This window comes from Takifugu flavidus, chromosome 1, assembly GCF_003711565.1.
Source record: "Takifugu flavidus isolate HTHZ2018 chromosome 1, ASM371156v2, whole genome shotgun sequence".
Classification (NCBI taxonomy): domain Eukaryota; kingdom Metazoa; phylum Chordata; class Actinopteri; order Tetraodontiformes; family Tetraodontidae; genus Takifugu; species Takifugu flavidus.
Genome location: NC_079520.1, coordinates 21,059,508 through 21,073,379, shown reverse-complemented (window position 1 = coordinate 21,073,379; position 13,872 = coordinate 21,059,508). Strand labels below are relative to the sequence as shown.

At 38.5% G+C, this 13,872-nt stretch overlaps 1 protein-coding gene across 5 annotated transcripts in view; it reads left to right on the top strand.

Moving 5' to 3' along the window:
* myocd (myocardin) overlaps nucleotides 1-13,872 on the top strand; it is a 95,537-nt gene that overhangs the window by 44,147 nt on the left and 37,518 nt on the right. For 4 of the 5 annotated variants that reach the window (XM_057056048.1, XM_057056038.1, XM_057056057.1 and 1 more), the window contains exon 2: nucleotides 8,019-8,191. The exons of the other annotated variant lie outside the window; for it this stretch is intronic. In XM_057056048.1, the coding sequence (XP_056912028.1) occupies nucleotides 8,044-8,191 (148 nt within the window). In that variant the 5' untranslated portion in view covers nucleotides 8,019-8,043. The remainder of the gene's footprint in view (nucleotides 1-8,018; nucleotides 8,192-13,872) is intronic. 5 annotated transcript variants of the gene reach the window in all.

Below are 13,872 nucleotides of genomic sequence, written 5' to 3'. Positions count from 1 at the left end.
ATATGTTTGCACGATCTTTCCTTGTTCTGTCTTTTCTGATGAGTCTGTAATTTTCTCCATAACTCACTCTAAATTTCCCATGGATGTGAGTATATATGGTCCATGGATTTAATGACTTCAACTTCAACAGAAACTTCAACTGTTTCTGCTGTTGATGAATGTGATGTTTGAAAACAAACATGATTTCTTCCCAATGAGACCACCATATTTTTTGGCTGAGATTTTATGGATGATGAGTCCCAGTTTTGATGATAACACCATTACCTTGAAAACTCGCAACATCTGGCCAGGAAACCATTCTTTCAAATGTTTATTTCCTGCTAAAGAACCCAAAGCTTTCCAGATTGGTTCTCAATGTTCCTGTGAGTTGGAGCAGCTTTACGTCTGTTCGGAAGAGGTCATGGTCATTTCTGCTTAAATTAGAACAATCCATTTCTTGACCATTATTCTAGGCTCTAGTACTTTGTGCAAGACAAATAATTTGTTGAAAGCCAATCAGAATCTTATTTTGTTGTTGTTTTCTATCACTTTTCACACGTACACAGTTTTGTGTGTAAATTCTCTTGTGATATGTGCAGCAGATGACATATATATGAGGCCTGAGTACACAGCCAAAGTACAGGGGCGCAAATCATCATGCGTGGTTGTGACAAAGCTTTTCAAACACAGTCTATGACTGTCTGTATGTCTGTTTTTGAATGTTTTGGAATTTGAAAATTGACATATAGTATACTGTATATAGCCCTTTTGGCCTCTTTGTGTTACCCTTCTATACAGCTCAGCTGGATACTGTAACATCCTAGTAGGGTATGCACAAGAAGCTGCTATGAATTCTAAGGGAGGACAGACTAGTTAGGATTCAGTGAAAATCCAATTTTCACAACATACCTGGAGATGAATTTTTAACAAATCTGAAAAAGATTTATCTGAACTCTAGAGAGATAAGCCCCTCATATTTCTGTTGCATATGTGCATAAATAGATATGGGACATCTTGTACTTTTTTGTTGGGAGGTGTGGATGGAGCTCTCATACCTCTAATTGTAATATCATTAATGGTAAAAAATGCTGCAGCGCAGTTTGACCAATGGGACCAGTAGACCATCTTTACCAAAGTTAAGAGCTCCTTTACGTGCTAATCGCCATCTTCATCCAGCAGTCATTCAACAGGAGCTGCTTCAGTGAAACTCTTTCACCAGAGATTCTGTAGCACTGACACAAGGAATAAAAACAACTATATTAATCTAAAAGAGTTCCTCATTGGTATCCATGTTAACCTCATCTAACAAGATATTGTGCTTTTTGACTGAAAGAGAGATCTTTATCTAAATAAATAAAACAGGATTGTGACAAATTTCCTAGATGTTTTCCAAGGGACTAGCAAGGGTTATGTTGTCCTAGAGATGTCACACAGTAGGTAGCTGGCAATTGAATAGAAATTTGTAAGAAGATAGCAAAACCTCACACATATAACTCACATTTTTGTACACAAATTTGTTTAAACTTTAACTCCATAGCTTGTGGATGTCTTCTCAACTTATGTCACAATGTGCAGCAGAAAAAGTTATTATTGTCTCACCCTGTTTATTTGAGACATGCAACCTTTCAACTTTTTCTAACGCTTGATCTGCCATAACTTACGGCAGCACTGTGTATGCAACTGTCACCCGCTGCTTTTAGGGGCCTTCTAGACTAAACCACATTGGTCATAAAACAGGTTAAAGTAACAAAAAATGTTAGGCTTGTTTAACGGACTTTCAGACGAATAAGCTCAATAATCCCATGTTTGATAATAAATCCGAGAAAGAGTTGAGGCTGAGAAGGTGCAGTAATTTCAAGAAGCATTTTATCTTTATGTCTTATTTTTTTGTTTACATTTGAAGTGTTACTGAGCAGTTCTGTTTTTTTTTGTTCTTCCTGATGTCAGCGTAATCGTCTACCAATTCCATCTTACTTTAAAGTTTTGCAGCACTATAACATTGCTATTGTTTATAAATGCTACAAATGAGGAATGAAAAAAAGCCACTAGTCTTTTTTGGAAAGTTCTTCAAAAGCCCAGCTCTGTGTTTACAGGTTAGGAAAGGGCTGGGCTCAGGGATGTGGAGCCTGCACTCTTTTACAGCGCAGTCTGGTCAGTCACTTGACATTTGACAGTTGACAGCCACCCCCCCCCCCCCCCACACACACACACACACATACACACATACATACAGATACAGGCTGGGCAAATAGAAACTGTGATAGTTTCCATTTCAAAAAACCTTCAGGGTCACCACTGTGGCTCTTTTGGCCAAAGACAGAAAGGGGTATTCCTATTCCTACAAGTGCACAGGTTATATTTCTAAAAGTTTGTGGCATCTGACACCATGACATTGTTTAGTGGCCAAAGTTGCCATAAGTCACTTTAAAGAATTAAGTAAATATTTTCATTTTGACCATGTCATTGTTTATTATGGAATGCAAAACTTCTAAATCTTGCCAAATCCTCTGTTAAAAATTATTTAGTGTGACAACTTGTCTAAAGTGAAGCACCACATACATAAAAAGGTTTTGTTTCATTATTTATCAGTCAATTTTGTTTCAAACAAATCCTTGAACACCACCTGAACAAAGTATCACGGACAGTGATGACTGAAAAAAATTTGGTTTTGATCTTGCCACACTCCTCTTTAGCTTCACAGATTATTTACAGATTAACATTAATCAGAATTCTGAGTTTAGAAGACAAAACTCTGAAATAAAAAAAAATGACAGATTTTAAATTGAAAGTCAAAGTCTCAAGAATTTTGCTGGAACATCTCTATGCTATGCTTTGCTGCTACAGTGCTAAATCCAGATAGGGAGCTCTTTTCAAAATGTGCAGAACCACTGTTATTAATCAAACCTCGAAGCAGAATTATGATAATGAGCTCAGGTCGAGGATCACTCTTATTGATTCCAAGACAAGTTCACAATCAGCAGTAAAATTCCTGGATGTCTCTCAGTAAAAATATGACTAGCAAAAAAGCCTCCCATAAGTTTGGCCTGTCAGCAACTCAGCAGGTGGTCGCCTGCAACTGCTGGACAGCATGTGAGGGGCAAAACGACACAAAAGGAGAACACACCAGATGTGACCATTCAAGTGGATAATTTAGCAATGACGGATGAAAGTTCTAATGAAGAGATTCAGTCCTCATCGAGACTAAATTTTGGAATTTTTGGTTTTACTTTAAATAACGGAACATTAAAATTCAGTATGGAACATTATAACCTGTGATTGTAATAAAGTTCAGTAAATAAAAGCTCAGTTACACACAAATTTGCTTATGAATGCAACAAAAAAGTCTGTTAATGACAAAGTTTGTCAGAGTTTCTGGGTTGTGTCGGTCGTTGTCCTACAGGGGGTGGTGTGGGGCACAATTGGTGGCAGCTGGCACTGCTGGCAGGCGCACCTGTAGGCAATTTACATCGGACTGCCTATTTAAGCAGGTTGCGCCTGCCTGTCAGTGCTAGGGTGTTTGTTTGTCTGCTGAGGGTGTTCTGTTTGTCTTGTCAGCGTGTCTGGTCGTCTTCCTCGTCGTGTGCTGGTGTTCTGTGTCTCCTGGGGGGCTGCTCCAGCTTCGTGTCTCCTGGAGGGCCGCTCCAGCTTCGTGTCTGCTGGAGGGCCGCCCCTGTTCCCTGCGCCCCCCGCAGTCCTGGAGGGCTGCCCTCGTGTCCATCGTGTGCTCCGCAGCCCCGGAGGGCTGCCCTCGTGTTCTTTGTGTGCCCCCTCCCCCCTGTAAATAAAGCTTGTTTGACCATTTTACCACTGTGTCCTGGCCTGCGTTCGGGGCCTAGTCAACCCGTCCGTGACAAAAGTTGATGGATGAATACTGTTCAGTTTACTATTAGTAAAAAGTTGAGGGACTGTGATCATGTGGGGTCCCATATTCCTTATTGGAAAAATGACATTTTTCATCAGTGGAGTTCATCTCAATGCAGAGAGATGTTCCAATTAGATTTTATAACCAGCGGCAACCTCAAATGTCGCCACAGTCTGGGAGCAAACAAAAAATGGTGTCATCAGACAACAGTGTGTGACCAAGCTGGTGACCAACATGAGGAGGAGGTTCCAGGGTGTTGTGGATGTGTACGCTTCTTCCACATTTCTGGCTTCAGTCATCCAATTCAAACAGTAAACAAGAATCAGAATCATACCTACATACCCCAATGCTTATCCACATTGCATATTCCTTACGAACATTTAAAAGGAAACATTTAAAATTTCAAAATGGAAATAGAGGCTTTCTAATACCATGACAATATTTTTAAGGGACATAACACCGAAGAACTAGTCTACCAAACACAGATTTCCTTACTTTTTGTCCTAAGTTCACATTTTTATTATAAGAAAATTTAATAAAATTGATACAAACATAACAACTGAGACTGGTGGCTTGGTAGTAATGACATTTTCAGTTTAGTTTGTAAATGTTTCTATCAGTGAAAAAGATCTCAACCATGGTGTCTTCAAGTGGTACGTCACTAAACGTGTGTTCTGCAACCAATAACTTAGACACTGCCAGGTAATAAAGATTAACATAGGACCATGCTGAAGATATAAGAGGTCATAAACGTCTGTGTCTGAGTGACTGTCTACCCTTCCATTCACTCCTTAAACCATGGGACATTAGAGAGAAGATAAAACAACAGGCATTCGAGTCTGATTTTTCTTGATAAAAAGACAACTGTTCAGTGGAACATCCTATCAGCTCATCTTGATGAGTCTTCAAGTGCCACGTGTCTTGGCTCTTATGGTGTTGATACAGGGATATGATGCAGTTTTCACTCAACCCAGATGCCTCAGATAGCATCAGATAGCAAACCTGGATCCTTTGAAGACGTGTTTTTCTTCTCTCTTGTTTTCATCCACGCATTTCCCTTTAAGTCCTAAGTAAACAGCTTCCTTGTTCATTTGATGAAAAGCAGATTTCATGTAAATTCTAACACCTTGTAATCAATTATTTAAGTTCTACAAAAGTATCTCTGATGTCTAGTAAAGTAAAAATGTATTCTTAATTCTGCTTAATCTCTCATCTAATACGTCATTATCTGAGACAAACAATAAAGCCCATATTCTACATTGTGTCATTAAAATTTTAAAAACAATATAGTGTATACAATAAAAAGGAAGTGCTAAATTTTAAGAATTTGATGTTAAAAATCCCAGTTCTGAAGTTTGTTTTAAAATTTTAACATTAAATTCCCCCCATAATTTGTAACAAGGAGAGGAAAAGATTTTTTTCTGTTTACAGTGTATTTGCATATTGATGATCTTTACTTCTCAAATATGTATTTTTTAAGTGTATCATAAAATGTTACTCTGGCTTGTTTACTACAAACTACTAAAATTGCAACAATTTTATAAACTGAATGGCTTGAGTAAAATTAACTGAATCACTTGAGTTAGTGTGACTGGTTTCACTTCACCTCGCTGACGGTGTAATAGATAAAGCAGATTTTTGCTACGGTACATCTTCCCTGTTGGGGTATTCTCTGAGGTCTAAAGGATCTGTGTGGACCCTTTCTGTGTGTGTGTGGGCCCGAGGATGGCTTTTAAGCCCTATCCCATCAGTTAAGACTTCATTAAAGAGGTTTCCCCTGCATGATGCTGCGTGGAGGAGTATCCAGGCTCCTCCGGACTTTTACCCGACTTTGATTTAACCTGATGGCCGTCTTGTTTCTGAAGGCAATGTAGCGTTTTGTTATTTTTTGCCGGATTGTTTATGTACAGTAGTTTTGGGACCTTCAAACACACAATTTGTAATCTCTGCGTGTCAAGATATGGCCTGAGCTGATGCAGTGTCTCTTACCCGAATAGGACAGTGCAGTTCCAGAAAATTGTGTACTTAAGAACAATGATCTTGAGAACAATGATACATACTCAGTTATTGTACAGTATTGTATGATGCTGCAGTAAGCACAGGCTCCTTATAGCAAGTGCCCTTTGTAACCTTCCACTATGCACAATATAAAGAGAGTTCATATTGTGTCCTCCTATGACAGCATGCCTGAATCTAGACATTTAAGAATCGGTGGAACAGTGTGTGTAACTCCACACAATGGGAAAACATGAATATGAATATTAGATCAAATGAATACCCTAAATTGTGTCTGAGAGTGTATTCCTGACTCTCACCTGCTGATTGCTTGCACACACTCCAGTCAACCATGTAACAAAAAAAGGAAAAGCTGTTAGTTCAGAAAAAAATCAATAACAACACTGTGGCACTTGCATTTGCACTAGTATTTAAAATTTCTTTTTAACTTTATACTCACCAGAAGCAAATGCTGTACTCAATGTGCATGAGTGCATTGTATCATGTGTCAGTGTGAATATGGGCCTAAAAAAATGTAATCTGTATGCCTACAAACAAATCAAGTTCATTAGTTCAATTCCCATCTTTAACAGTGGATGATTACATGCACTCGGGCAGACATGATTATTAGCTGTGTCCAAGTTTGTACCCTGATGGCAGTCACTGAGATTTTTAACAGGAGGCTATTGGGTTTTGGGTTAACCACCATCTCGGCAGTTAAAAGGAGCAGACATTACAAGTGAGGGCTAATGCCTGTAAACCTGCTGACTCTAGACCACTGTTGGCCTGCTTATGACCGCCACATTAGCTGTATTTAAAATCACTTACAATTAGAAACACCGACACTTGTGTTATTGGCTGCCATAATCAGCTCAAGATACTGGAATATACAGTAGATGTCCTTTTTTGAGACCGCTGACTATCAGTCTTTCACACATTAAATAAATATCAAAATATAAAGTGTGTTTTATAAATGTGTGTTGTGACTTACGAGAGGGAGGATATCCAAAACATACTAGGCATAATGCTATGGCTGTGTGACTTTAAATATTTCAATGTCAAGTTTACAACAGTGAAAATCTATAGTAATTTTGACATTAATTATTCTAGTTTATTCCACAATATGGATATGGAAATCACACCATATTAAGTCACTATTTTAATTTGTTATGCTAGCTGTCATTCTGTCACTGAAAATGATGCTGGATTAATGAATTTATACTATAATCATATACTAATTCTATGTTGTAGTAACACTTTTATCTTGGTCATATACTAACATGCTGACACTGCATATTGAAATCAAATCAGAGGAGAGGAGAGGAGAGGAGAGGAGAGGAGAGGAGAGGAGAGGCACAGAGCACAGAAACACACACAAAAATACACTATACAACGGGTCAGCGGGGCCGGAGGTCATCATGCAGCTCCGAAAGGCGGCGATACCTGTAAATAAACAGAGAGCGGAGGCGGGGAGAAGCAGAAAAACTACACAGGAATCATCATAACTAGTCTGCTTGATGAGGAGGAGGAAAGGAGAGGAGAGGAGAGGAAACCATGACCCAGTGGGGTGACAGAGGCCTGTCAGGTGATCATGAAAGAAAACATTGTTTTATGGCGCCCTACAAGTGTTCAGCTCAGAGAGGCGGTGTCCATGCAGTGCATGGAACTTTGACAGGCCTTGCAGAAGACTCGGTTTGTCTAGAATCAAAATAAAGAGGCTATTTTTTCACATTGACACAGGAGCTTGCTAAGCTACTGTATATACCACAAGGAGCTGATGAATATTTGCTCAGAAAACAATGGATGTCTGCTTTTTGTATATGTAAGAACAAAAAAAATCAGCTAAATAGAATGACAGAATTGTTATGTAGAGGAGATGCATCTGTAAGGCTGTGTGTCTGCCTAAAGCTCTTTAAACAAAAGCTCTCCCCCTCTCCTCCGCCAGAGCTGAATGTGGAGCTTGTGTTATATTATTCACTAACATGGCTGTGCTCCCGCTTGTGACACTGTTAAGGTTTCTTGTAAAATGCAAACATTCAAACATATTTGCTGTGTCTTTCATCCCTATTCGAATTCAATTACTGTCAGCGCTCGGTTACAGCGGTTACAACTGAGTGAGATGGGAGATTGAGTCAAGTGTTTTGGCAAAAGCTTTTACACTCCTGCCTCTTTTCTTTGAAAGGGGATTGGACGTGACCCGAGAAAAGATGTCTGAGGTCCTGGTCAATGGTCCAGAGGAAAGACAGAGTTCTGTGCACCTGCAGAGGTCTGCACGGGGTCACAGAGACACCAGACAGCTGAAAGAGAAGAGAAACCATGCTCAGGAGAGGCAGTTACCAGAGGAAGGCCACAGTGGTTAGTGCAGATGATTCTTTGATATCTATCTATCTATCTATCCATCTATCTATCTATCTATCCATCCATCCCACTGCTCATATATACTGAACAACCAAAACACCTTATAAAGCTGTGTCCTTTGTTTGCAAATGTTGTTCTTATGGTTAGTCCTAATGTGGCACCAGTGTGTGACTGGATGAATTCAGACGTGTAATGCAAAGAGCTGTGAAAGGACAATGATGATATTGACGTGCTGGAGGTAATTCTCTAGGCCTCTGGCAGTGCTCCTTGCTGGGAGGCAGCTAACCCTCTAATGCACATCTAAATGTGTCATATATATTTTGAAAAAATACTAAACTAGCCAAGAATCAGCCCAAAAGGATGATGACAGGGACATGGCCTGTGATTACCACCTAAAAAAATAATATGTAAATTGTTATGGACTTTTTCTCATATCAGCTGCCATTTGCACAACTACTGGTGGAAATATATTATTCTTACTTTCTAACTGGATTTTTCAATATCCAAAATTGTGACTGACTTGGAGTTACACTGGAATGGTTACCTTTATTGTTTTAATATGTGGATCTGGTCAACTTTTTTTGTGTCATCTATAACTGTTAGTTAGTAATGGCTGCTCAGGTTTTCTGAATTTTTTATACCCATCTCCACCGTCATAAGGCCATGTATTTACAAGACCATTCATTTAAAGATCCTCTTTCTTCTCTTCTTAATGTAGAGTAATGGAAAGACACATTGTACTGCCAAAATTAGAGTTCTTCAAGAAGTGTCTCTATGTCTCTTAGACTTGAGCAGTGTTGAGATTGGTTTTACTTTTTGGATGCTCCCAATCTCGTACACCAAAAGCCTAAAAGAGTGGATATGTTAAAAAGCATATCAGTGAGCCCCAGTAATGTTTTCTGTACTGTGCAACTCCATTTAAAAAACATGCATTAATTTTTAATTCTTTGCTCACTTTACATTCTTTCTAAAAATTTCCAAAATGTATTGCCTTCCATTCAAATTCCAGTGAAAAAAGAAATTTAATAAGATCTTAAAGTGAAAAAAATATATACCGTATTTTCCGGACTATAAGTCGCACTTTTTTTCATAGTTTGTCAGGGGGTGCGACTTGTACTCCGGAGCGACTTAAATAAATACATTATTACAGAATTTCACATGTTCGTTATTTTCACACTGACAACCACAAGAGGGCGCTCTAGGTGTGTGTGCCTGAGGAACGAGTTATTTTAGTGACGCAGAAGAAGAAGCAGTGCTTCGCCTATGGAGTTAGACTTGATTGTTTGGTAAACTTGCTCGGATGTACTTTATGCTATAATTATCTGAATAACTGTTAATATGTTACGTTAACAAAGTAGACACGTACTCAGTTCATTGTGGGTCATGTAGCTGAATTTGTTACGTTAGCATACCATAACCCTATTGCTAATCCATGCTAATTGCCTTTCAAGATGAAATGTATGTTCTTGGTCTCAGATTTTATCAAATAAATTTTCCCCCAAAATGCGACTTATAGTCCAGTGCGACTTATATATCTATTTTTCTTCTTTATTATGCATTTTTTGGCTAGTGCGACTTAAACCCCGGAGCGACATATAGTCCAGAAAATACATATATACATTTCAATGAGTAGTTTTATATAAAAAATAATAAATAATGAAAGACAAATTATATGTTACACATACTTGCCAAGAACGCAGGATAAAACAAGATTTGTGAACTCTCTTTTTAATTGAATCCATCAGATTATTAATTCATTGTAAAACATCCCTACTTTTCAGCTTCATAGCCCAACAAGGTTTAAATGCCACTCACATCTCAGGGATGAAAGTGAAAGTATCCATGGAATCCTCTGATTTAAAATGGTATTTTTAGACTGATTCATCCTCAACAGCCTCAAGTGCAGTGAGAGCATCATAGTGTTCCCCTCCAAATTTCTAAACCTTCCAAAGTTTTCCATGATGTCATGTGTGATGGAGGAGTCAAGGCAGTCAGGGAGGCAGGTGAGCATAAAACTTGTTTGATCGTCCAATTTGCAAATCAACATCCAGACATCAGCTTTTCGTCTTTCTTCCTTTTGTCAGTTTCTTCCTCACATACTGATGAAGATAAGAACAAATATCATATCCTAACCTCGTGTTTAAAGAGAAGGTTAGCTATTCCTTATCAAGAAAAGGCTGAAGGATACCGTTAAGTGACAAACAAGTCATCGTTAATGACTATGATTGGACAGTTGAATTCAAACTAAACCTCAGACTCCAGTTTCAAATCCAGTCACTTGTAAAAGTGGTGATGGTAACCATATCCTGTTTATTGGTCAGTGGAAGTGATGAGTGGTCAGTGAGTCCTACAAGTAGACACATTCACCTCATTCAGATGATCTTTCATTTTACTTAAGAGAACAGGGTAGAGGAAAATGTTGAGCTTGTAAGAGGGGTTCATTGGCAGATCAAGCATCTCGAGCACCAGCAGTAAAAAGAGCAATGGTTAGTTCACCACATTGCTCCCATCTGGAGGAAATTATTCAATGAGGCTGATGCATCAGATCTGCCTGACACTTCAGCTGATTAACACAGAATTAGTTTCAGTTTGAATAAGCGACATTCACTTACCTTAACATGTTTTGTGCAAATTCCTTGTAGTGTTTAAAGTATGAACTTTTAGTTCATTAGAAAAAACAACTTAAGCGTACATAATGAGCAGATATTACTGTAGACATGATAATAACAGCTTGTTCTATAAATATGCAGAGCATATTTACTTACTTTTCTATCCTCATTATCAAAAATGTTCTCTGCTGACTGGCTCGTGCCTTCTGTCTAAGCCCTAATTAGCACAGAAACTTTTTATTCACCAAAAGAAACAGGTTGAACATGTGCAGATGCAGTTTTCCCTGCTGTTGTTTCTAGTTCACTAACTGATCCATGAAATTACTAACGTGTCCATTCATCATTTGAACAAAAGTTGAGACCAGCAAGCCCTCAATAAGCTCTTGGTTCATGAACAGTCCATTTCAGTCCATGTGAGTAGTAAAGTGGTTAATTATTTGCCAAATTATATTTCTGTGATGTGAAGGAAAGCCATTGGAGAGCATGAAACAAATACCAAATGTGTAGTCAGTTGTTTGTTGTGCTGGCCCACTTTTAGAATTGGTTTCATATTTAGTTACTCCACTTACTGAAAGGTAGATTAGAGTTCTGTGAGCTCAGAGCCATAAATAAAGTTTCCCTACCTCCTCCTCATGCCAAGTGTTTTGTTTACTGGCCATTGATTGCCCCCTTTCTTTCTCCCCTTTCATTTAAACTTTGATACATGCATCTCCTTGAGCCAAGTGTTGTTCACCTACCAGGAATGTACAGTTAAAATTGCTCCCAAGCTAACATAAATACAGGCCGTGGCTGTTGTAGTGGAGGGAGATGGCAGACACTTGTGTTTGAGCACGAGCAGGTCTTAGTCTTTTTAGCTTTCATTAATCTGTGAGTCAGTTTGTGTCAAGATCCTGCCTCTGATTACAAGTAAATTCTATGAGGTCACAATGAAAATGTGGTGGGTGTGATCCTCACTGTATTTAACACACAAATAGATGACAAAAGAAGAAAAAAATCACTATAGTCCCTTTTCTGACTTTTCAGATTTCCTGGAATATCAATATTTGTCCTACCCAAATATCCCTCCATCTATGTATCCATGCATGCATCCATTTTCTGTTGATATCAACTGATTCCTAGTCAAATTTTCAGGGTATGATGAAGTCTATATTCCCTAGGTTCGATAGATAGATAGGAATATGAGATCTACAGATCACCAGTCCATGACTTACTCAAACGCACACATTCACACATGCACGCATGCACACACATACACGCATGCACACACACAGACCATTTTAGCAAAAAAGGTTGTGACAATGCAGTACCCTTCTTGATTTATGTAAATGGTTGATTGGCATCCATTATATTGTGAAACCAGTTCAAAAACAGGACATCATTTCCATCGATGCCACGCTTAGAGATATAATTCGAGAAACTTTTTTCTGCAGAAACTTTTTCTCTACAATTATTTTCATTCAAATTGGCATCCATATTTAGGCAGCAAGAGCAGTGACATATTGTATTCTCACATATGATAACATTAGCGGGGACTACAAGGTATTGTGATTTCATGACTTATTATTATGAAAGGGATTTTAAGATTTGAAGTTACTGACCACTTGGAAAAAAAAACTCAGACGGGTGGCTCTTAAGCCTTCCGTGATTGTCACTAATATGCACTGTGGATATGAGTGAGTACGAATGCAATATTAAGGGAATTAAAGGGCTTACTTCAGAAGCTTCTATTTAGTGCTTTCAGTGACTTTTTAAAAATAGTGTTCCTGAAAGAAAGGATTTAAAATGTGTCCCGTGTCACCGGTCATTGCAGATACTGGCCATGTTTATTATAAAAGCCTTAAAAGATTGTCTGATATACAAACACAGTCCTCATGGAGGAGACAGGAAAAAGAAAGTTCAAACAGTTAATAACATGGACCATATCCTGCAGGTTTGCATGATTTAACTCTCTTGAGTCAAGAACAACACCAACAGTGATCTAATCTATGGCCTGTGTAAAAATGCATTCATCAGCTGCACGTCAAAGAGATAAAGGCTGTTAAGGATTAACTATCTCTCCAAAACCGCAAAAAAAGATTAGGTCATAGCATCTAAAGTGCTATTTTTAGAGGTCTTTAACATTGGCATATTAAACAAAACTCTTCGAAATTCAATTAAGAAACCACTCGCCCACAATGACCTGAAAATAACCCTGAGTTATTCTAAAACAAAGGCTCTGCTGAACAGCCGCTGTGCCGCCTCACATGTGGTTTGGAAACAGGAGTGCTTAATACCACAGATTCTTAGAGGCTGTGCCGATTAATGAAGAGTTTCTTTTTCCAGGTGTTGTATTGTGGATACAAGAGATTTGAGGAGTGATTTTTTTTTTTTTTTTTTACCAAGGGGAGAAATCCTCATGGCAGTAATGAAAACAGTAACACAATATACAGACCTGATCTGACTCGCGGTTCGGATGCAGGAGCAGCAGCGCATTCCAGGTTCCATGAGATAGAAGTGATAGTGCTCACAACACTTTTGATAGCAAACACTGACAGAAAAATCTGTGAGATTGATCTACTTTGTTCTGACACTTAAAGTTGCTGCATCTGTTACAAAAATAGAAGTATACTTTATGAATTCCACAGAGAAAGAATAACTGTTTTTACACCACCTTTATTATACACAAGCTACATGGAGGATATATGAATGTATGTTGAACACACAATAGGGAGTGCTGTTAGGGTGACATGTAACAGGCACTGTCAGTATGTGGAACCTTGCTCAAGGGATCCATAGCAAGGCTCTAGAAATATTTATTATCTATCTACTGCTACTGCAGCTACCATCCCAATTTCCAATTTTGATTTACAACCACAACTTAAACCAGAAATCCTCCAACCCACAGCCAAATAGACAAAAATCTGGTCCCACTGAAATTTGACTGATTGCTAGATTTAGCTTCCAGAGTGCTAATCATAAACCCATGTAGACCATGTTGAGTATCCTGAACAACAAACAGCTCTGAAGCAATTGAGTTCTTGGACTTTAACCTGGAGTTTATTTAGTTTAGCTATTCTGTCCAATACTTCT